The 25422-nt window shown below is 39.0% G+C and overlaps 1 protein-coding gene across 3 annotated transcripts in view; it reads left to right on the top strand.

Annotated features, from left to right (window-relative positions):
• The window catches only part of ADCK1 (aarF domain containing kinase 1), a 130744-nt gene that overhangs the window by 92317 nt on the left and 13005 nt on the right, over positions 1–25422 (top strand). For all 3 annotated transcript variants that reach the window (XM_081966846.1, XM_081966844.1, XM_081966845.1), the window contains 2 exons: positions 13673–13831; positions 20229–20345. In XM_081966846.1, the coding sequence (XP_081822972.1) occupies positions 13673–13831; positions 20229–20345 (276 nt within the window). The remainder of the gene's footprint in view (positions 1–13672; positions 13832–20228; positions 20346–25422) is intronic.

The raw sequence follows: 25422 nt of genomic DNA, 5'->3' as shown, positions 1-25422 counted from the left end.
GGTATCTATAATCACCCCAACTTCCCCTTCTACCCCCGTTTTCGGTAATTGGAGTTTGGCTTTTATTTGGAAGGGCCGGATAGGTGCACTCACCATTGGGTCGTCTTCTGGGTTTCCTTCCTCTTCCTCCTCTGAAGTGTCCAGGGCGTTTTCAGTGGCTCCGCTCTCTGCCCCTGCTGGCTGTTGTGCCAGACGACTTTTTTCTGGGGGTTTTCTGGGGGTTTTCTTGACTGTGCTGGCAGGTGGTTGGCGTGGTTGTGGAACTGGGGCTGGAGCCCAGCATGTAGATGCCCGATGGCCAAGCTGACCACAACGGTAGCACTTTATTTTGGGGCCCCAGGAACGAGGGGTTGGCGGGAGCTTTTCAGTTTGCTGCTTCTGCGTTCGGTGGGCTAACGGTTTTTTTTCAGGGGTTCTGGTACCAGGCTTTGGATAGGTATTAATCTCGTGGTCCAGTATGATTGCAGTGGTGTACCATTCTTGGATACGATCTGGGGTCCCCCTTACGGCACAAGCTTGTTTCAGTTTGGGATCTAAGGCCTTTTTGAACGTATAGACCAATAGTCTCTCTGGCCAGTAACGTAGTCTTCCAGCTATTCTCCGGAATTCCCAAACGAATTCTTTGACCGGCCGACCCCCCTGTCGTAATTCCTGGATCTGGTCTTCAGCATCTACCTGTTGGGCCACATCGTAAAATCGGGCCCGCATCAGTTGGATGAACCCCATTATGTCATCTAACTCAGGAGCTGCTTCTTCATGGAGTTCCGCTATCCATTGTGCTGCCTCTCCTTCATTCATCCCCTCTGCTATTTCTTGGATCAGTTCTCGATCCGTCAGGTATTGTGGGCCTACTTGGTCAACGTATGCCAACACTCGATTCATAAAGTAAGCTAGTTTGTCTCGGCTGCCATCATAGGTTGCACGGAACCTTGGGGGTGTGGGAGGAGGAGGGGGTGCTGGTGGTTGAACCGGAGCAACCTGTTGGCCTGCTGCTTGGGGTGGTAAGCTTCTTTGTGGGGCCACACCCATCGGTTGGGCAAAAGCCTGCTGAGGCATTGGTGGGGGGGCTGGGCCCTGTGGTGGTCCCATTCTTTGGCTCTGCCTCTGAGCAGCTATTTGGGGTGGCACCATTGGTTGGGAAGGGGCAGGCGTCCACTGGCATTGAGCCCATCCATGACCCGGGAAGAAAGCCCAACCTGAATTGGCTTGATTGATGGGTCCAGAGCCATCGCTTTGCAGAGGGGGGGAGGTGAAAATGTTCCAGGCCCCTTTCGGCTGGTTAAGTTTTACTTCCCAACTTTTTTTCACTCCAGGAGGGGAGGGTGCTGATTCGCTGATGGCTGTGTGGAAAGACCCAAGGTCTCCGCTCCACTGCACAGCAGTTTCTCTGCTGGGGAAGGATAATGTGGGCTTTGCTAGCCTCCACCCGGGTGGTTCTGGGGGCCCCAGGGGTTTTTGTTCACTCACATTTAGGCGTCGGAATTGGTCCTGAAGGCCCATCAAAGACTGGCTGCGTGAGAGTGACTGAGATCTCCATTCATTTGCTCTTCTCCCCATGCTCCAGCCGTCTGTCAGAGTTCCCTTGGGGGGGCCCCCTCCTTCCAGCAGGCATTCCTGAGAAGCAATAAATCCCGAAACTTCCTCTCGCAGGTCTAACTCCGTCTGTGAGGAAAATCTTGGTTTCGGTTCCTTTTCCCTCGCCTCTGCCTGTTGAACTATTTCTTTAGAAGGTGCATAGATAGTCTCGACAAAAATAAGCGATCCATCATCCTTAGCTTTCTCTGCTGCATTCTTTCCCTCCTCCATCTTCACTGAAATTTCGTCCTGCCCAGGGTTGGGTCAGAACTGGGATTCAGTACCCCGATGAAAGAAAAAAAAATTATGGGAGAGTTGAAATAATGTCAGCGTTCCAAATATCATGCAGAATTAAATCATTGTCCAAGGCAAAGTAGTCCTTAAAACTCCAATTTAATAAGACAGGCATGTTGGCATTAAGCTGGTGGAATTTCAACTCTAAGGTACATCCGGTGAATTCCCCAAGTTAAAAGTTCATCATCTATCCCCACACCCCATAATTCATCACATGGTCCAATCTTCATCTTCCACTCTGGCATGTACACCCCTCTTCTTCCGGCCAGGTGTCGAGGTGCGGAGACAAAAGACGACCTTGAGCTTCTAAGAAATCCATAACAATACATTCCACAATCCTACTCCTTTCTATTCCCCCCTCCCAACTACTATACCAATGAAACAGCATAATATGTATGTTTTAATTATGTGGCAGGCCAAAGATCCTAAAAGGAACAGAATTACAGGCCTGACATAAGTCTTATGTGGACTCCTCTTGGCACCTTGTTGTTAATAATAATAATAATAAATATTTATTTCTTAGCCGCACCCTCTCCCGAAGGACTCGGGGCGGCGTACAATAAAACATTGGAAATAAATATATAGACAAACATATATATAACAAAAACGTATACCAAGACATATACATATACATATACAAGGAGGAGGTGAGCTGATGAATAAAAACACTTAAAAACACAATATTTAAAAACCCCTAAATAATTAGATACAATTAAAATACCCCAAATAAAAAACCCGTCAGGAGCGATATAGTGGGATCAAAGTTGAGCCAGGCCAGCTACTTGAAATAGGTGGGTCTTGAGCTTTACACGAAAGGAGCGGAGTTCAGAGGTATTCCTAATATCCGGGGGGAGGTCATTCCTTGCGCATCTTGTAAAAACTTGAAACCCGCCATCTGTTCCTTCCATCTGCTTGCCTTTAGTTATCACTGGTGTTTCTGCCAAAATTTCTCTCATTGTTTCTGCCAAATTTTCTTTTTTCTTCTTCCATGTTTTGAGGTTTGAGATAGGGTTCCAATTCGTTAATCTCTCCTTTCAACATTCTACTCCTGTCGTTTCCAACCACACTCGATTTGCTGTCAATATCAACAATTTTCTTATCACTTTGTTCATATTTTTCTTCAATTTTTTGAACTCTATTCTCAAATTTCATCATCATTTTATAAATATTCTCAACTCTTCCCTCTATTTTTTCTGTTCTTTGTTCTATGTTCTCCATCCTCTTTTCAATGTTTTTGTACTTATTTCTACTTTTTGAATTTCAAACATAATCATTTGCAATGGTAATTCTTTTTCTTCTTCATGTGGTGGGGCATTCTTCCAGGTTATAAACACTGCCACTAAAACATCCAAAGCTTTTTGTTAAGTTTCAAACAAGTTCACTATAATCTTTCAAGTCAAGGTTTTCTCTTCACTCCAGTCCAGCTATTGATAGTATTCCAGAAGAGCACCTGCATAAACAATCCGTACTCTTCCCACTATCTCTTTCAATAAACAAAATCAGGAACTTTGAAGTATTAGATATAAGTCAGATGTTCAAAGAAATAAAAAGGCAATGTTTCCAAGCCTCCAGCCTCTAGATGGCAGTGTTGCTTCTTTTTCCTCTGCCTCTACCCCTCTCTTTAAATTCCAGAATTAAGAAAAAAAAGTATTTAAAAGCAAACAATCCAGCCGAGCATTGTAAAAAGAAAAGAAAGAAAATCATAATCCACAAATAGGAAAAAAATAGGAAAAATAGAAGAAGAGGGGAAAAAAGAAACCAATCCAATTTAAAAAGTAAGAGGCACTTGTAAAAGTTCCATCCATAAAAAAGAGCAAAATTAAAAAAAGATAACACACTAAGTTTAATTCAGGTTTAATTTGCCGTTTGCTCTCTTTTGTCTTCAATTTTAATTTTACTCTTAAGTCTTTTTGGGTGTTCTCTTCTCTAATAGTAAAATTTATCTCACCATTTTGACACACTCTCTTTCCTGCTTTTCTTCCGTTCAGGGGCTGTCCCAACCTTCTGCAGCTTCAATGGCTGCTTCTCTTTCGCCAGAAAAAAGAGCTTCTCCTGTTTCAATCAGAGACTTTGCGATGTCCCTGAGATCAGCAGGACGTGCCCTTCTCTATCACCATCTCTATTGGATGGTTTAGGTCCAAAAGGACAGTCCAGCAGCAGGGATATTGACAGCAGTCCTGGAACTCCAAGATTGTATGTCGTGTCTTAGCGACTTCAGCCCCACTCTCCCCATGTTCTTCTATTTCTATTGACTTTTATTTCTACATTATGGCATTGGTGCTGAAAAGGTTGTGAAGGTCACGTTTAACACAGTCAGAACACATATATCTACCACAATAGCAGCATCACACTAAATTGTTTTGTGTTTTCTTTCATTGGGCTCAGTATGTGAACCTGTTCAGTTTTGTTTACAAGTCATAAGTTTTGTTTTGATTATTGTGCCTTGATGACACACCGATTAGGATGCAGTATTGCAGACTAACTCTGCCCAGAGCCAGGAGTTCGATCCTCACCGGCTCAAGGTTGACTCAGCCATCTATCCTTCTGAGGTTGGTAAAATGAGGACCCAGTTTGTTGGGAGCAATATGCTAACCCTGTAAATCGCTTAGAGAGGGCTGTAAAGCACTATGAAGCGGTATACAGGTTTTAGTGGTATTGCTATTGTGTCAACTTACCAAAGATGATTTATCTGACTATGTCAAGACACTTATTTAACACCATTGTTATATATCATATGTTATGCAATGACTGAAGAAATCAGTTCTGGAGACTGTTAAGTCTAAGAATAAAGACCTTTCTTTTCCTCAGTTTGATATTCAAACTGGAATCCTGGTGAGAGAGACCAAGATTGTAGACAGTACACATATTCACCTTGACAATTGTGTTCTTCTTAGCCCTGCATTGTCAATACATCAGAATGTTTGTGAACAGGATAGCTAAGTTTCTTCCAGTTCCTCTATCTAGATTTCAATAATGCAAACTAAAGTGGTTTCTTCACCATATGACCACATTTGAGGAGATGTGCTTTAAATCTGCATTCTTCTCATCTATTTCCCATCCCATCTCTCTTTTTCCAAGATGGGTGTTTCCATAGTAAAGCATCCATTCTGGAGGTACTGCTTTTCCAGTTTCCAGGATCAGGGTTTAAAACCAGCAATTTCATGCAATAGTTCCATGTTATAGTTAATATGATCCTGGATGCATTTACTCTGATTGTTTTGCAAAGGCCCCCGCAAAATTAATTAGTAGCTTCTTTCTCTTAGTTTCTGTTACTATTTTTTATTCAGCAAGATGTTATTATTACTTTCTTACTCACTAATTAGCCAGTTTTCTACATTGTTTTCCTCTTGCTTTTTGCTCCTTTTCTTTCAATAAAGACTAAGATTTCATTGTACGCTTTAAAAGAGAAATTGGATAACTTCATGGAACACAGGTCTATGAAGGGCTATTATTTTTTTCACACTCAATAGTACCTGTAGTTTGGGAGCAGTACATTGTCAAATACCATTTGTAGGAGGAACAGTGGTGGTAAAAGATGATGTTTCCATCTCCTGCTTAGAAGCATCTCAGAGCCATCTAGTTCCTCATTACAAGGAAAAAATGTTGATTACAATGGACTTTAGCCTGATAAAACAGAGCTGCTGTTCTTATAAAAAACATGGAAAGAATTAATAAGGAAAAAAAACTGTGCAGGAAACAGAAAGGGGCAGATTAATTAATTAGCAATAAAAGACTGTTTTAGCAGGTTCTGCTGTCATAGTGAACAATTATAGGGTAAAAGCAAGAGGAAACTTCCAATTAAAGGCACATTGCCCCAGTGAAACTCTGATAACAATTAACTAATCCATATTGAAAAAGCTAGCCCTGGAGATTTTTAACCTCACAATGTTGTGATTCAGCAGTGAAAAGTAAAATAGAAAGATGGGATAACTTATATTGGCCTGTTCTCTTTCATACTATTAAATTAAACCAACAGAGTGATTCATTGTAAAAAAAAATTGATGTGGAGCAATGATGTGTTCTTTTATCTTGCTTAAATCAGAGACCTGTACAATTTATATCATAAACATCTTAGATGATTTGAGACATTTCCAGGCAAAATTCATTTCATGGCTGTATATACAGGGCATATGCAAGGAAGGGTATTTCTGTGGATGCCACTTTAGTCATGTACGCTATCCAGTACATCAAATATTGCATATTTATTACATCCTGTACCTCAAATATATGATGTACAGTACATCTGTGTGCAAAAATATGGATAAGTACAAGATTTTTTAAATATGTTTTTATATGTTTATTGGATTTATATGCTGCCCTTTTCCCAAAGGACTCAGGGCGGCGTACAACATTAAAAAACACATATTACAAAAATTAAAAAGAAATTAGATAGAGTATCCAACAAACCCAATTAGTATGAACAATAACATTTTAAAAATTGGATTAAAATTAACAATTAAATCAAGTATTTATTTTATTTTGTTCAGGCCAGGACGGCTTGCTGAAAAAGCCAACTTTTTAGGGCGCGTCGGAAGGACTGGAGGTCGGGGATTATGCGAAACTCCAGGGGCAACTCATTCCAGAGGGAAGGCGCTCCCACAGAGAAGGCTCTCCCCCTGGGGGTTGCTAGCCAACATTGGCTGACGGCACCCTGAGGAGGCCAACTCCGTGGGATTGCACTGGACAGTGGGAGGCTACTGGTGGCAGTGGATGGTCTCGCAGGTACCCTGGGCCTAAGCCATGGAGCAGTTTAAAGGTCATAATTAGTACCTTGAATCGTACCCAGAAAACAACCAGCAACCAGTGCAAGCTGCCTAAAAGGGGTGTAACATGGGAGCACCTAGGTACCCCCATGATAACCCTCACGGCCGCATTCTGGACCAGTTGAAGCCTTCGAGTGTTCTTCAAGGGCAGCCCCATGTAGAGAGCGTTGCAGTAGTCCAGGCGAGAAAGGACGAGGGCATGAGTGACTGTGCACAGAGCATCCTGATCCAGGAAGGGGCGCAACTGACGTACCAGGTGAACCTGGTAAAAGGCCCCCCTGGTCATTGCAGGCCCTCTCTGAGTTGTTTTGGTTTGGTTCATAAACTATCTTGCTCCATCTTCAAATTCATTCAATGTAGATGGCAGAATTAGAATTGTTTTTTAGTTGGTTTGGTTTGATTCATAAACTATCTTGCTCCATCTTCAAATTCATTCAATGTAGAAACTCTTGTTAACTTAAGATAATTTTTGAGATCAGACTAAACATCCAGTATAAACCAATCTGTGGAAAAAGTGATATATGAATTTTGCTCCTTTAAGTTGCTTTCTTGAATTCAAAACACCAGAATTTTTTCTATTGGGTGATAGTTTGGAAAAAAAGGTTCCCAGTATTGTAAGATTTCTCTCTGTCTATGTTTGTATTTATTATGTAATGCAATCATCTCCAAAAAGTAATTTGACCGACGTTCCGGTGGCACCGAAGGCGTTGAAGGACGTTCTTTTGGGAACACCAGCCTCGTGATCGCGTTTAAGCTGCTAGAACAGCGTAAATCAGCTGTCAAGTGGCTTGAAAACTCTCCCCTCTGGAAAAGAGGGGGAGAAGAGCAGTCAGGCAAGGGTAGAGCTCCCCATAGACCCCCAGGAGCAATTCTGGGGCTCGAAGGGTGAGAGCCCCCCAGCAGCCCGACAAGGCTCCGCATCTTCGGACGCTTCTGCTGCAGCAGAAACAAAATGCCACGACCACCCCTGCAATCAATGTTTTAATCTACAATTGAATAAGAAGCAGGCAGAGCAAAGACAGGAGCGATTATAATTTCAAGTATAAACTTTAACTCCAACACAGTATCACTTCCTTCTGTGAGGATTGAGGAGAACAAAGGGTAATAAAAATGGCGTCTGCAAGTCAAAGGATGTGATCAAAGCGAAACTTAAAAGGGAAGTATTTGTTAAGTGTTTGTTAACATGGCTAAGAGACTCAGGAGCTCAAGATTAAAGAAAACAGTTTTGGTTTACTAATGAGCTATAAGATTTAACAAGTTTGGGGATTAAGTGGACTTTTTGGACTCAGTAATTTGGTTGTTGGAAAGTGTGATTTGAATATTCGGAAATGCCTTCAAAACAAATCAAAATAAGTGCCTCTAAGAGTGCTGGAAGTCACCCGGCCCAGCCACCTAAATTGCAGTCTTTATTATCTTTAGCGGATACACAAACAGTGACATTTGAAACTCTCCAAGGCGCTTTAAAAGCACAAGCCTCGTTTTTGAAATTAAGGACTTAATTCAAACCCGCAATCAACAAATAAGAGAGGATATAGTGGATGCGTTTAAGGGTTTGGTTGCTTTTGTAACATCATTGGATGACAGGGAGGAAGAAATTGCTCAGTCTAATGTGAATTTGGAGAATAAAGTTGATGAGATTCAAATCGAGATTGAAAAATCAGAGGCAATGATACAATACAGAGCGATGGAATTTGCTTTGAGAATAAGAGGCCTGAAAGAAGATAACCAAGAAAATCTGAAAGAAATCTTTGCAGAAGTTTTCGCTCAGTTAATTGGTGAACCAAAAGCAGAATATGATTGGCAGATTGAAAAAAAATATCGTGTTAATTCATGGATTGCCAGAGAGAGGCAACTACCAAGAGATATTGTAATCTACTTTGTTACCAGGAAAACAAGGAATGGAATATTACAAGCGACTTACAAAAGCAAACTACAGGTAGCAGGACAAGAGGTGGCAGTACTGAAGGAAATTCCTTTAAAATATTGAGATCCAGAAAGGATTATGCATTCCCTGTTGATGAACTTAGAAATCGCCAGATACAGTATAGATGGGAGGCCCCAGCCGGATTGGTGGTGAATTATTTAGAAGAAAGATATCGTCTTAACTCAGTTTGGAAGGCAAAAGATTTTTACAGTAATGTACTAAAGGCTGGATATCCACCATCCCCAGGATAAATCCAAAAGAAGAATCAGAAAAATAACAGGATGTGAGATAGTAAAAAAGGTTATCCACTTAGGACTCTATATTACAATTTTAAATGGGAGATTACATAAGTATAGTTATGACCATTATGGCACAAAATATAGATAGAGATGGATAAATGGGAGAACTTACAATAGTTTTTGCTGGGAAGGATAATAGTAGTAAAATGAAAGTCTTCTTTTAGTTTTTATTTTTTCTTTAAATGATACCAAGATTTTTTAAAAAAGGAAAAAAAAGATGCAAATATGGAAGAATAGTAGAAAGGTATTGATAATTTTGTCTAATAATGATGGGGATATGGGAAAAGATTTGGGTAAGAAATGAAAAATTATGCAAGATTAAAACTTGATAAAGAGTTTTTATAAGATGTTTTATAGACGGTCTTTAGATCTTAAAAAGTTAGCTTGTGTGTATCCCAATTTATAATTTAAATGTTGGAAATGTGATTGTGTTGATGCTATGTATTATTATGTATGGTGGATTTGTAAAGAAGCTAAAGCATTTTGGATAAAAATATGGTGGATTATTTAAAATATTCTCAAAAAGAGGATAAAGTTCACTCTTCAGTGCTAGGTATAATTACAGACTGTACAATTATAGAGACTAATTCGATTCTGAATTTGATAATGGCGACAAGATTGCTGGAAGAAGGAAGAATTGCTTACTATTCAAGATTGGACGTTAAAAGTAGTTAATTTAGCAGAGACGGCTAAAATTTCAGCATATTGGAAAGACTATTCAGAGGAGAAACACAAGTTGGAATGGAGAAGATGGATTGACTATATTCAAATAAACATTGGACTAAGGAACTTCAATTAGCTTATCCAAATTTAGCTTAATAAAAGGGGAGTTAAAGTATAAGAGGGAGGTAAGATGTTATAGTTAGTTAGCTTATGTTAGTGTATGATTGTTAAATGTTTATACCCTGTATTTTGCTCTGGGAAGTTGGGGGAAGGGAGGGTTGGAGGGGTGGCAGGGTTGGGGTGGAGGGAGGGAAGGGGAAGGGGAAATGTCTGTAAATTCTACTAAAACTTTTCAATAAAAAAACAAAAAGTAATTTGACCAAAGGTAAGTTTGTCTCTTTTCAATTCTGCCATTTTAGGTTGAGAGCTCCTGAATGTCCTTTGAGATTGATTAAATGAATGCTTCCTAGAAAGTAAACAGAGACTGTAAGAAGAATATAAGATAACCATATTCCAGGGAGAAAGCTCACAAAACATTTGAATAGACGTTTGTTAGGCACATTTTGTGGCAATTTAAAATGGAATCCAGAACAAATATCTCTGCTAACTACTGTAAATAATTTATACTAACCTGAACTCTAAAAATTAAAGCAGAAACAATCATTTTTTTCCACTGAGGATACCTTAAGAAGCAAAAGTGAAAATGAATGGATGTCAGGCCTGTAATTCTGTTCCTTTTAGGATCTTTGGCCTGCCACATAATTAAAACATATATATTATGCTGTTTCATTGGTATAGTAGTTGGGAGGGGGAATAGAAAGGAGTAGGATTGTGGAATGTATTGTTATGGATTTTTTAGAAGCTCAAGGTCGTCTTTTGTCTCCGCACCTCGACACCTGGCCGGAAGAAGAGGGGTGTACATGCCAGCGTGGAAGATGAAGATTGGACCATGTGATGAATTATGGGGTGTGGGGATAGATGATGAACTTTTAACTTGGGGAATTCACCGGATGTACCTTAGAGTTGAAATTTCAACAGCATAATGCCAACATGCCTGTCTTATTAAATTGGAGTTTTAAGGACTACTTTGCCTTGGACAATGATTTAATTCTGCATGATATTTGGAACGCTGACAATGGACAGGATTCTATAATTCCGATCTGGAGCATTGGTCCAAGTTTGCCTCTCTGCCTGAAAACAACATGGTATATACCAGTGATGGGGAGTGAGTGCATGGCACTGAGTGCTGAAAAGGGAGCACTTCATGTGTGCACGTTCGTCTGAGCTGCAACCAGGAAGAGGAGCTGCCCAGGGACATGCACACGCCGAAAAATGAACTTCTGGTTTCCGGCATGCATATGCACCCCATCCAGTGAGTCTGGTTACTGCCGCACATGTACACACATCTACCAGCTGGACGGCATTCATGCTCATGCCGGAAAACAAGACCAGCTTGCATAAAGGCCAACTGATCATTGTGTGCGCATGCACTGCAGAAACCTGGAAGAGGAACAGGTGCTGCCACTTTGGGCACGCGTGCCATAGGTTCGCCATCACGGGTATATACAATATTTGCAGCAAACACTAACTCATAATAATTCTGAAATGTCAAAGGATTGCAGTAGCAAATTTCCCCATTTCAGCTGATGAAAGGTGGCTCCCCAATGGAAGTCTAGAATAGATATTTCAACAGAGTGAAAAAGACCTTGGAAATAGTTGATTGCAAACCATATACGAGGCAACAGGGTGGCCTGACTGCAAAGAACAAGAATTTCAGTTTCAGGCTGCATCAACAGAAATATATTTTGCAATTAATAGAATTCCTCTATATTCAGTTTTATCCCATCTCAAGTACTGTGTCCACATTTTAAGAATGTTTCAGAGAAACTGAAGCAGATTCAGGAAAGGGTAACAAGGATGATTGGGGAATAGAAATTAAGTCCTGTGAAGGAATTAGGTGTGTTTAATCTTGAGAAAAGACAACCCAGTGGAGATATGATAGCGCTTTTCAAATACTTGAAAGGCTGTCATGTACAAGAAGAACAAGATATGTTCTTTCTTGCCCCAGGGTACAGGACACAGAATAATAATTTAAATTATAGGAAGACAGATATGGTTGAATGTTAGAAAACATTTCTTAGCAGCAAGAGCAGCTCAAAAATTGAACAGAAATGTGTGATATGTTCATTCAAAGGCTAGACAATCATTTCTCTAAAATGCTTTAATTTGGATCCCTGCACTAGGCAGAACGTTGGATGCAGTGATCTAAATTAATCACTTCCAATTCATGTTAAGAGTGCAGCTGTAACCATTCCTTTCCTATTTACCAAAGATGGGAACAGTAAGATCATATGACCTTGTACACGTGTAGAAATTGGTCATGTGAAATGATAGCCTAACCATGAAAGACGCTTGAAGTTAAAGTAGTTTTAGCAACCATTCTTCGAGTGTGGTTTCAAGGAGCGTCTGGTCACAGAGATTTACCACATGTAGTTCTCAATGTGGTTGTTATTCCTCAGGTAGAACTGATATGTAATTTGTAATTTTAAACTTTCAGTTCCTGCTTAATGAGCAGGTGGCTGTCTTTGCATAATTCCATCTTCAGTGCCAATTTCATCCTTTACTGTACCGTGAACCATTTATGCTCTACAAGTAGCCCTTGACTTGTAATTATTTGTTCAGGACTGTTTTGAGGCAGCAGGTAAATAACCCCCTCATTTGAAGGGTATAGGAGCCCCTAGACTCCTTGATAAAACTCCTTGATAAAAACATGGATTAAGTCTGCATATTAAAAGGACTTCTGTAGCTGGCATAGGAAATTACACATTTTAGTGACACAGAGCTCAGGAAACGCTTTATGGAAGGGCACAGAAAAACAGATGTTGTAAGATAAGAAATAAGGAAGTGGCATTTAGCATTTTAATCACCTTTATGTAGAGATCGCCTAGGCTAACACATTATTTCTGTTTTTCTGTATAATGTTAGTATTTTCAACTTCTCTTTTCTTGCAGTCAACAACTTCACTTCTGTTTTTGTTAAATGTCAAGGAGCATATTTGTAACATTTTACTGTAAAAGTTGTGATGATGATGAATCTAGAATGTACCTCCCCTTGACCTTCCTTTTTCCTTTGGACAAACACGCCTATGGAACCCCCAAAACGTCTGAAGGGGTATTAAAGTTCTGTCCTGGCCTACCCAGGACAGTTCAGACTTTGCAGTGTTAAACGCTCTGAACTCTGATGCATCATTAAAAACCTGTTTCTCTTTTACCTTGTGGTCTCGCGTCCTATGTTTGGCTGACTGAGGTTTCCTGCCACAGTCTGCCGCAACATTTCGAATTTATAGTGCTGAACAAAGGGACTTATGGTTGGTTCCTGAAGTTATGGCTATTGCAGCACTCTAGTGGTCACATGGTGAAAATTCAGATGTTTAGCAGCTTACAGTACCTGCATTTACGACCACAGGGGAGCTTAACTCTCCCTCCCAACCATTTCCACTCATCTATGCCCTTTTGGTCCTCCATACTTCACAGCCGTTGTCACCCTAGCTGGTCTTCATGTGTCTTCTTGTTTCTACTGCTGACAAAGCATGTTCGGCCTTGTCCTTAAGAAGTAGTTGCTGGTCACATGAGGCTTTCTTCCCAAGGTTGTGCATGGTGGTTTTCTCACAAGACCTAGGGAAGGTGGCCTCAGATGGTTAGCAGCTGCCTCACAAAAGAGGCATGTCTTGTCAGTAGTGGGTGCAAAAATATGGCTAAGGTCAGCTGGATCAGTGGAGTGCAGGATAGCAGGAACCTTGGAGTGTAGAACGGCAAGGGCGACTGCACCTGGAACTGAGCTGGGGATGGCTGGAACTTCCTGAGACACTGTGGCTTTGTATCATGCCATTAGGGTTTTCTGGGATGTGGCAGCTTTGTCCTGTGCTATTGGGGCTTCCCAGGACACTGTGTATTTGCACGCTACTGTTGGGGGTTCCTGGAGTAAATGATTGTGTACTTTTATTTCCATTAAAAATGGAATCCTTCTCCTTCCTTTGCATCTGAGACAGTTCTGCATTTAAACATATAGATGCACTCCTGATGCATGTAGGTTATCTCCCAGTGCTAGTTTCCTATGGCATGGTACCCAACAAGGTTATTGATTTATGATTTCAGATCCTCGTCTTGGTTGTGAAGCAAATATTCCCAGACTTTGAGTTTATGTGGTTGGTGGATGAAGCTAAGAAGAACTTGCCTCTTGAACTTGATTTCCTTAATGAGGGAAAGAATGCCGAGAAAGTAGCCTACATGCTCAGATGCTTTGACTTCCTAAAGGTATGGTCTATTTGTGATTGTATGGATGCCCATATATACAGTAAAACTTTGATTTAATGGATCCCCGTATAGTAGGCTTAGAATGTAATGGACAAAATGTCTAGCCAGATGAAATATCTCTAGTATAATGGAAAAATTCAGATGAGACAGTTGATTTTACCACTACAAAAATGTGATGAAATTTTGTTGATCATGACTTGATTAATGAACAGCATGACGTATGAACATAATTCTGGGCTCAATTACAGTCACAAGTTGAGGATTACTTGTACTTTATTACTATTGATGTTATACAATGTTCTACTACTATTCTATAGTACTATTGATACTATACTGTGTTCACTACTATTATTATATTACATGCTATATTATTACTTGTACTTCTATGCTACATTATACTATTTCTATTAGTAATATATTATTGCTACTGTACTACTACTACTACTACTACTACTACTACTACTATTAGAACAGGTAGTCCTCGACTTATAACAGTTCATTTAGCTGTTCATTTAACTGTTCAAAGTTACAACGGCACTAAAAAAAGTGACATGACTATTTTTCACAGTTATGATCTTTGAAGCCTCCTCATGATCAAGTGATCAAAATTGAGATGCATGGCAACTGATTCATATTTATGATCGTTGCTGTGTCCCAAGGTCATGTGATCACCTTTTGCAACCTTCTGACAAGCAAAGTCAATGCGGAAGCCAGATTCACTTAACCAGGTTACTAACATATCAACTGCAAAGATTCGCTTAACAACTGTGGAAAGAAAGGCCTTAAAATGGGGCAAGCCTCATTTAACAGATGTCTCATTTAACAACAGAAATTTTTGGCTCAACTGTAGTTGTACTTTGAGGACTACCTGTAAACAACAGTGTTTTACTATTACAGATAGCCCTATAAGATCAGATGACTTTGGGCCTGGCTCAGGGCTTTTCAAAGAAACGGACAACGGCAAATCACACAAGATCTTTGTAAACAAACACAAATCTCTGAAAATCTTCTGCAAGGAAAGCAGGTTTTCCTACCATTCAGCTGCGGTCAATCCACCTGTAATTTAAGCCAACTGGAGAGAAACCTAATGTCTTGGATAGCAATGGACATTTCCTATCACAATAGTCCTTTTTCCGAAGATGCATGTACTGAATATTTACAACACTCATTCAGATGACCATGAGCATTACTTCCATGGCAGTGGCGGGTTCTGGATCCTGGTGCAACCGGTACGGTGCAACAGGGCCAGGCGTCTACCACAAGCATGCATGCAGCATGCACATGTGTTCTTACCGCCTGTGACGCTTCACGATGGTCCAGCTGCTCGCCGGAGCATCATGCAGCCACTGTACGCTCCATGCACGTGTGCGGAAGCCCGATCAGCTCAAATGCACGTAAGGAGGGTAGGTGGGCCCTCCGGAGTACCATACCGGAATGGTACCTGGTGCTCCCAGCAGGCACTGGTACCCTCGTATTGGGGGGTACCGGTCGTATCCCACCATGTTCCATGGGCACATAGTTGGATTGCAAATTCACATAATTAGGCAATATAAGTGTTTGTTTACAAAGATGTTGTGTGACTTGCCTATGTCCATTTCTTTGAAAAGCACTGAGCCAGACCCAAAGTCACCTGATCTTATCGGGTTGAACAGGAACTATTAGTATTGTACACAAGTTGGAGCCCCTCTAGGGCCACATACCTGACTTGCATATATCTGGACTGCCACTATTTGGCAGCAAAGAGATAAAGAATAGAGAAGAATGTTTGTACTTCAGGGTTGAAATGAGGGGTCCTTGATGCTCTCTGAGCTTGGCTGTTTTCTTGCAGGCATTTCTTTATCCAAACTAGGTTAACGTCTGCAGTGGTAATGAAACATCTGCCAAAAAAATCCAGTCAAGCTTAGAGAGCACCAAGGACCACTCAGATTAAAAAAAATAGCTAACTATTTGCTCCAGATAGTAATCATCTGAAAAAGCCTGGATAGAGTTACCCCATCTTTCTCAACCTGTATATATGACCCAGCTATTTTCAGTCTTGAACAGTGCCTAGGAATGCTCCACTCAGTCTTTTCCAAGTCAAATGCTGAAGCAAAGAGGCCTTTAAAGGGCTGAAAGCTGATGGCTCTTTTTAAGTGAATGTTTATCACAAATGTTGCGCCTATGTCCATAGCTGCTGTAACAACTTGGAGAGTGTGAAACAAATCCCCATGGAGACCACCAATCACATCCTTGCTGGGTGAAAGAGCCGTTGCAGTATTGATTCAGGGAACAATAACAAATTATTGCAAAAATGGCTTAATAATAGATTTCTCCTGTCCAACTTGTCGATTCCAAGTCATTTTCATCAACACTAAAGACAGCAAGGGAGTTGTGGTATTGTGTAATATATTTTTTCCTTGAGGGATGGGGAACCCTACGGCACAGCAGGGAAGTAGATTTCTCACTGTGGACCCAGTTAAGCTTGTAAAGCCAAAGATAAATTGTTTCCATGCACAGGCATTAGGGCCCAATGTCTGTGCATAATTTAAGCTTGCCAAAGACTGTGCACCTGAGACTTACAAGGCTTAGTAAGAGCCATTGGCTGTTGTTGTCAATTTTGAAATGAGGATAAGTGTTGATTTAGGATTAAAATAAGCAATGGCTTTTGAATCAGTGGATTTAAGGGCTAGTGTATAGTAACATCAGGATTTTTAAAAAAGAACTGTTAGCATCAGAAATCAGGATGTACGGTTTTTTTTAAGTGAAAAGGGAATTTAGAGATAATTCTAAGCAAGGTTAGAAGAAAAAGGTCCTTACCTTTCTTTATATCCTCTGAATTATAGCAATAGAAATAGCCCTTAGATTTATATACCTCCATACAATGCTTTACAGAACACTCTGAGAAGTTTACAATGTCGGCATATTTTCCCCGACAATTTGGCTTTTCATTTTATCGACCTCGAAAAGATGGATGGCTTGAGTCAACCTTGAGTCAGGATCGAACTCTTGGCAGTAGGTAGAGTTAGCCTGCACTACTGCATTCTAACCACTGCACCACATGGCTCCACGTACATTGTGCTAAATGTATGTGGCATTATTGGATTTGCTGTAGAGCAGGGCTGTCAAACTTGCGGCCTGCGGGCTGGGTGTGCCACGTGCTGGCCACACCCATGCCCGGTTTAGGAAAGGAGGAAAAAGTCCCGATATGTCATGTGATGACACCGTGATGATGCAAGTTTGACGCCCCTGCTGTAATGGTTCTGGAAATTTTCGGTGAAACAGTTTGGAGATTAAAATGGAAAAATTCTAGCTTACAGATTTAACATTTCTGGAATTTTGGAGCCACATTTTATCACCAATCATTAACAACACAAAACCCAACATCTGAACTGAAAAATATATGGTTCTTTCTTCTTTCTCAGTCCTTAAATTTCCGATTTCTTTAAGGCTGCGTAAAACCCACTGAACTCTCAATAGGATTTATTTCAGAGAGGCATGTGTAAGCAATGTGCTTTAAAGAACACATTTTCTGTATTAATGTCCATATAACATATTATATTTTGTATGCATGTGAAATTTAAAATGCCTAAAATATAAAAGACCCAAATTCCTCACTGTTATTCAGATAATTGCATATATACAGGTTATCAACAAAAAGTTTTCTTTATGAGTCTGCGATCCATAAAATATTTATACCAAAGTCACAGTTTCAACCTAACCCTTTTAAAATGTTTTGTATTTGGAAACATTTAAAACTTCCACCAACAAGCTGTAAAAATATTGTTTGACTATCTAATTTAAACATATTCTAGCAATTCTAATGTTGCTAATATTACTACAATTCATTTTATTCTGATAGCTCACATGATGAGCTAATGATAGCAGTAATATATTAAAATCGAAAATGTCGTTTTGACAGTATTTCATTCTCCCATTCTAAAAGAGATACTTCAACAGAAAGTTTTTCAGCTTTCTGACAATAGGTTTTTGTTTGTCAGTAGGATAGAAGAGATGTTTTTGCCTGCTTTATTGGTTGGATTTTTTTTATTGTTGATAGATGTTTCAGTAACACTTAAAAAAGACATTGTATTTTCAGAGAGGGGCTGATTGGTCTCCCAAGAAACCTCCTATTTGCAAAATGTTGTTGTTTGCTGCTCTCTGCCAATGGTAATATAATAGCCTGGAAGCTAGAACTAGAGTAAGGTTCTACATTTAGGCAACAAAAATGGAATGCACAGGTACAGTATAGGTGGTACCTTGCTCAGTAGTAGTAACTGTGAAAGGGATCTTGGAGTCCTAGTAGACAACCATTTAAATATGAGCCAGCAGTGTGCAGCAGCTGCCAAAAAAGCCAACGCAGTCCTAGGCTGCATCAACAGAGGGATAGAATCAAGATCACGTGAAGTGTTGATGCCACTTTATAATGCCTTGGTGAGGCCACACTTGGAATACTGCATTCAGTTCTGGTCGCCACGATGTAAAAAAGATGTGGAGACTCTAGAAAGAGTGCAGGGAAGAGCAACAAAGATGATTAGGGGACTGGAGACAAAAACATATGAGGAACAGTTGCAGGAACTGGGTATGTCTAGTTTAATAGAAAGAAGGACTAGGGGAGACATGATAGCAGTGTTCCAATATCTCAGGGGTTGCCACAAAGAAGAGGGAGTCAAACTATTTTCCAAGGCACCTGAGAGTAGAACAAGAAGCAATGGGTGGAAACTAATCAAGGAGAGAAGCAACTTAGAACTGAGGAGAAATTTCCTGACAGTTAGAACAATTAAACAGTGGAACAGCTTGCCTCCAGAAGTTGTGAATGCCCCAACACTGGAAGTCTTTAAGAAGATGTTGGATAGCCATTTGCCTGAAACGGTATAGGGTTTCCTGCCTAGGCAGGGGGTTGGACTAGAAGGCCTCCAAGGTCCCTTCCAACTCTACTATTGTATTGTATTGTATTGTATTGTATTGTAAAATGTCTACCTAGTGTCTGCACCAGCAGTGGGATTCACTTACCTTCCCTACTGGTTCGCAAATGTGAGCGTGCATGTGCCACCTTCTGCGCATGCAGAAGTCGGCCATTACATAAGGGCGGGTGGCCAGAGCCTCCCACAGTCACCACTACTGGTTTGCCCAAACCAGAGAGAACCGGCTGAATACCACCTCTGGTCTGCACATAAAAGGAGCTGTAAGGCAAAGTATGATGGCTAATTTTTTAGATCACCATGTTAAGGATGGCAAAAGAGAGATAGTTCTTCTGTTTTGATGCAAATAGAAGAGCTAAACTCCCCAAATGCCTGTGACATGACTGCTGATTAACAGCTGCCGTAAATAAACCAACATAAGGTTGTGATAATATCATGGCCTGGTGAATGTGATAGAACTAGGCCTGTTTAACCTTGAGGAAAAAAATGACACAGGGAGATGCACTTTTCAAGGAGTGACATTCAGAAGAAAATCAAGAACATTTTTTCTCTCCTTCCAAAATGCAAGGCATGTGATAAAGGATGTAGTTTCAGAAAAGCAGATTCAAGTTGAATGTTAGGAAAGCTTTCTAACTAGAAGAGCAATTTGACAGGTAAACGAAGAGGTAGGCTGTCCTTCTCTAGGCAGCCATTTATCAGAAATGTTTTAATTTACATTTTTGCAATGAGCAAGAGGTTGCCCTTGATAGTCTCTTCCAAACATATAGTTCCATGTAATATGATATTTTATTTATTTTTCACATTTCCAACCACCCATCTCAGAAATTACTAGTAATGTTAGTGATTATGATAGAAGTGTTCATAAAGGATGCTCTCCTATGGCTAAGTGAACTGTATTAACCCAATTGTATCAGATCTTACTACACCACTAAATTATAAAGTAACTATAATATAGTGGGCCTATGACTAGACAGTTATATGTTATCCCAATGTGACATATGAATCCAACCTTTAAGTGAGTTGTCACTGTCCATCTTGGCCAATAATACTTTCTTTGACTAAGAAATTTGCCAGTTTTTGAGCTCATGTCCTGGATTCTTCGTACCGAGGATGCTTTGTGCAGAAGTGAGGTATTACACATGGAGAACAGATGCTGCACCCTTGAACTTAGGTTGTCCAAGGCAGATCTGAATTGGAATTCAAGTTACTGAAATCTTAACACCAGCTTTTGTTTTTCCTTTACCAATATATTTTCGAAATGGTCTTTGGCTGGGAATATTCAGTATTTTATAACTGGTGGTTTTTTTTCACAATTACTGTTAGTGAAATATTTCAAGTCCTGAACTCTTAACTATTTCCTGTAGCTATTCCTCAGTGGATGAAGAAAGGTTAATTTCTGCTCAATCCCATCTCATGCTAAAAAAAAGATGGCTTGTATAGTTTTAGCTTCCTTTGCTTCCCTTAATATCCTTCGGAGTCTTAAGAGTCCTCTATTATAGGTTCCAAAAATTTATTGGGAGCTTTCAACAAGACGTGTTCTTTTCATGGAATTCATGGAAGGTGGACAAGTGAATGACAAGGACTACATGGACAGAAACTGCATCAATGTCAGTGAGGTAATATTCCTTTTGACTATGTCAGCAACCAGTGAAGGTGAGCCAAAATGTGCTGTTTATGATATATACAATGGTGACATCCAAAAGATTTGATTAAATTGAGCTCTTTAAAGTTGAAGTTCCCAGAATTTGGCACCTTAAGAGTTAATGAAATTTGGGGGAGTAATGACACAAAGGCTTACCTAAAGATTGCATTATTGAAAATAATTAAAACATACATTCAAAGGATTAACCTGCAACAGAGTTAATCTTTTAAGTGCAATGCTGTAATTGTATTCGTTCACAGAAACTATTACTTCTAATCATTGTCACATATATATTGAAAGCAATAGTGTGGTTTAACTGTCCTTATGCAAATTGTCCATGGGATAGAGACAAGCAGTCATAGAAGAAGTTTAAATTATGCTATGACATTGCCAAAACCAGTTGACTATATTAAGATAGATTGTCATATTTGTTTCCTGATTGGCTATACTATTGCTGTAATTATTCTCAGGAAGAAGCCAGAAAAAATTTTCTGGCAGGTTAAAAAAAATAAGAAACTGAAGGAAGAGAGGGACTGAAAATTGTATAATTGGTTGTACAAACTATTGCAGGACTATGTCCCTGTGACTCAGTTTTTAGCTTATAACACGAAGAGCACAACTCCTCATAGTTCTACATACAAATTTGATGTTCAGATACCATTTCTACTATATGCCCCGCACTTTACCCTAATTAGAAATTAAGAGATGTCACACTTTGTTCCAGATGCAGTCATATTTCATAGCTGGATGCATTTCTTGATTATAGGGTACACATGCTGTCTATTTTTGGATTAAAGTATATGTGATTTTTCAGGGAAGAGGCTTAGTTTTATATGCAAAAAATAGGGCAAATTGAGCCTGTCAGACTTGCCCTCCAAGTCAGTGAATTCTGATTGAATTAGTGCTGCCTGCTTTTCCCCCTGTGCACTATTGATGAGCATCAAAATGCCATTTGGCTGACTAGCTATCAGAGTGCTCCAGCATAAAATCAATTGTACTTAATCTGTCTGTCTCTGAAGCCACTATGCTCCCTTCCCATCATCTTTTTATGCTGTGGCAGAGATCACTCAACTTCATTTATATACATTCCAGCCTAAATTCAGAAGAGAAACAAAGTTACACATTCATTATCTATTAAAAACCTACATCTGTATATTTTTCGTTCTTTCCACTAGAAGGAATTATTTGCAAAGGTAAGTAAGCACTCCCAAACTACATGAATACACTAATTGGCAATAACACAAAGGAGAATTGACATGCAGAATAACTGTTTTACTGCTTCCCTATGCCTTTATTGCTTGCATGTGTTTGTGTTTTGAGTCTCAATATTTGGGAACACAGAAGCCACTTGTGTCAGGGAGCAGATTTAGTAACAACCTCTGTGTTTTCCTTGCCTAATTATTTTATTTTATCCCTTATAAGTGGTGATTGTTCATTGCTGTGCAGCTTTTAGGACACTATGATAGAACTGATTTAAAAAGAATTTTTCAGATTGGATTCTTTGTACCATTTTTTTGAGATGGTAGTTTTCATTTCAGAGGACACCGTTTTGTATGAACACATATATGTTAATATTTAAGACTGGTGTGAATCTTTCTTCTGTGCTAAGGGATTGTTGGAATTGCAGTCAGACACCTGGATCACAACAAATTTCCGCCTCTATTCTGAACTTTTAATAAGATGTTTCATACCTTCCTTGTATAAGTTCTGGATTTGCAGCATATACCTTTGTCCTTTCATCTTGGAATCGGAACGCTGCACAATTTTATTAATAATAAATATTGCTTCCATTATTAAAAATGATGGTTAGTGCATGTTTACATCATCGTTGTTTTTCTTAGAACTAACATTTGATTTAAATCCTTTAGACTAGAATATGCGGTATTTGTATTTTAAGTTTACTTTGTAATAGGTCTTCAGTGTGGCTTGTACAATTATTATTATTATTATTATTTTATTATTATTTATTAAATTTGTTAGCCGCTCCCTCTCCACAAAGGGACTCGGGGCGGCGTACAATAAATAAAACACATAATATAAAATTACACATTGTGCGGATTATACTCTAGAATTGATTAACAAATGCTGAATATTAAAAAGGTTAACTTTATGCATGCTAAGAGATTTTTTACAGTCTTGCTAGTAGAAAACAGGAAGCTGCTTTTTTTATCAAGTCAAAGCATTGATCTTTCTATCCAGTCAGCAAAATCTGCTGTGATTGGCAGTAATTTTTCCTCAGCCACTTTGAGATTAATTTTGTATTCTCAGTGTTCAGAGGATTAAACTGGGAACTCGTGTACTAGTGTTGAGCTATGCAGTCCTAGACCATTCTAAGTCCAACATAACTGGAACAGATCCAGTCAGACAAAGAAAACATGACATGTCACTGTCAACCATTGCTATAACCATACTACTCTTCTTCAGAAAAGTTTTGTTACATTTAATTGGGAGAGATGTAAACAGATCTCTGTTATGCGGTATACTCTTTGCTTTTTTCAAGCAACAGATACTTGAAAAGCAGTCTTTCTCTTGTAAATGAAAAGGATCCTTGAGGTGAAAGCTCCCTTCAAACCAGGTTACTGACATTTATTTATGCCATCTGTAGCAGGATTATCATTAAAGCTGCCCCAGAAGCACATTAATCTGTTTGGATCCGTCCAAGTGCTGGACTGTAATAACATTTAATCAGAAAAGCTTCTGATTTCTAAAGACAAATGCAAACATTGAAATATCTGACTGTGGAACAGTTTCTTGGTCCTGTGTAAGAGTGCAGTCTGGAATGAAAATTAGCTGCAAGACTAAGAAAAAGAGAAAAGTAGAGAGACTGAATGTAGAAAGTGAAGGAAAAAGAAGGCCAAGGATATGAGGGACTGAGACATTTCAGGAAAGGAACTGTCTGGAGTCAAATATTTTAGAAACCAATGTTGGAACAAAAAGTTAAAATTTTCTTTGGATTGAGTTGGACTCCATGTTTTCTTGACATCAATATGGGAATGATTTACCATTAACTTCTTCCAATATACTTACACTTTTTCTTACTCTAGTCTATGGCCTTATATGTAATATACATAAAATGATATTTAGTTTTTCAAAATGGGCCATGCCTGTCTATTTGTTGCCACTTGCTTTGATGATCTATGATTCATGTAATAAAATCATAAGGTAGCTAGGTTTTCTTTTCTCCAGATTTGGGGTGAAATTGGGGGAATGTTGGGTCAACATTTTAAGTGCTTAAGTTGCTAAGAAATTGCTGATCCTTAACGTAAAATACAGAAATGTTTCCATTTCTTGACATTTGACAGTTTTTACCTTTTTCCAAAGAGTGGAACTATTGGTAATGTTTTTAACCATGATAAGGGGGGAAATGACAGAGTCATAATAAAACAGACAAGTTTACTTGTTGGTCTACCAGCTAGTTTTATAGTTAACAGAAGAAGTTTGTGCAAAAGATCTAGATTTCTAAGTTTAATTTTCTGAAGAGATACTGCCTGTAGCAAATTCCCAGTTGTGGTACTGGCTAATACATCTGCCTAATATGTAAGATAGTCCAGGTTCGAATCCCAGTAAGGGTATCGCTAGCTGATGAGAGCTAAATAGCTTGAAATAGATCTATACTAGTCTCCCTTTATTTATTTATCAGCACAAATACAAATAAATATACATACATACATACATACATACATACATACATACATACATACATACATACATACATACATACATACGAACAAGAGGCGAAGGTTAAGGATCCCAACCTCTTAATCATGAACCTTGTCTGAATTGGGCTCCTCCTGCTGATCATTTACAGAAAAAGCATCCATTGTTTAACTTAAGCTGATTATTTGGGTGCCATTGAGTCAATTTTGATGATAACTATGCTCTTTATTTTGACTTGTTTCTGGTAATAATACATATCTCTTTCAAGAATATTCTTGTGATATATTTGAATGTGGCCCAACTCTGCTTGATTGGTATTGTGCATACATGGTACTTTCTATAATTATAACTATAACTATCATTACTTCACAATCACATTCATAAGTTGTAGGCGTCTCATGTTATTTTCTTTGGTCTTTCTCAGACCATTGTTTTAACTATTTTGATCTTGTCAGTGAACCATCTCCATTTTCATGATTTTATCAACCTTAGCCTCCTTTATCTATCTGTATTCTGGAGCTTAGGAAAACATACTTATTTACCATTTTCACTTCTTTGCCATCAATTGTAAATTGATTAACAGTAAGCCCATGGTTTGACACCACCAATATTTGTCAAAATGATATCCTTAATATAATTCTAGTTCATTGTAAATATTTCTTAGATAAGTAATTAAGGGGTTTTGTTTGCTCTTTATCCAGAATATATTTCATACTTTGACATGATCTCCACAGTCAAAAGCTTTGCCATTGCCAGCAAAGCAAAAAATTCAGACTTTAATATATTGTCAATTTTGTTGTGTCAGCCATCATATATGTGGCCAACAAATTATTGTTGTAAGATATGTGCAGCAAGAAGTCCACTCTGGATCTTGCTTATCTGATCTGATTACTAAAAATTCTAGCTTGTTCTGTATATAACCTCATTATCTCTGTCTCCATTGATAGTAGCTCTGTTCATTTAGATTTTGTTGTGTATGTTTTGTACTTTTAGAAAAATATTCAATATTACTGATTAGGGCAGCTCCAGTGCTCATGAGTTAAATTCCATTTGGTTGCCAGAACCTACAATTTTCTGCTGCCATCAGTTAGCTTCTACAATCCTAGAAATAATTTTATATGTTTTATTCTGGTTTCAGGGTTATTCATGCTAAGCAACAATCATTGTACCAATAGTAAAAAAAAGTAAACTGAATTTGCGCAGCCATATGTGATCTGCATTTATAACTATACTCTTTTCCCTTGCCTGCTTTGTGTAATGACTATGAACTGGGCATATAAATTCTTCAGAGCAATGTTTTCAAGCAAGTTTGTTTTCTCTATTAATAAATGGTTGCCTACCTGTCTTTCTTAAAATCCAGCAGCCCTCCAAATATGAATGGAGTTTTTATTTTA

Source organism: Natrix helvetica (genome assembly GCF_964273705.1).
Source record: "Natrix helvetica genome assembly, chromosome: 1".
NCBI lineage: Eukaryota > Metazoa > Chordata > Lepidosauria > Squamata > Natricidae > Natrix > Natrix helvetica.
The sequence above is the reverse complement of the archived record's forward strand: the minus strand, read 5'-3'. Positions and strand labels throughout refer to the sequence as shown.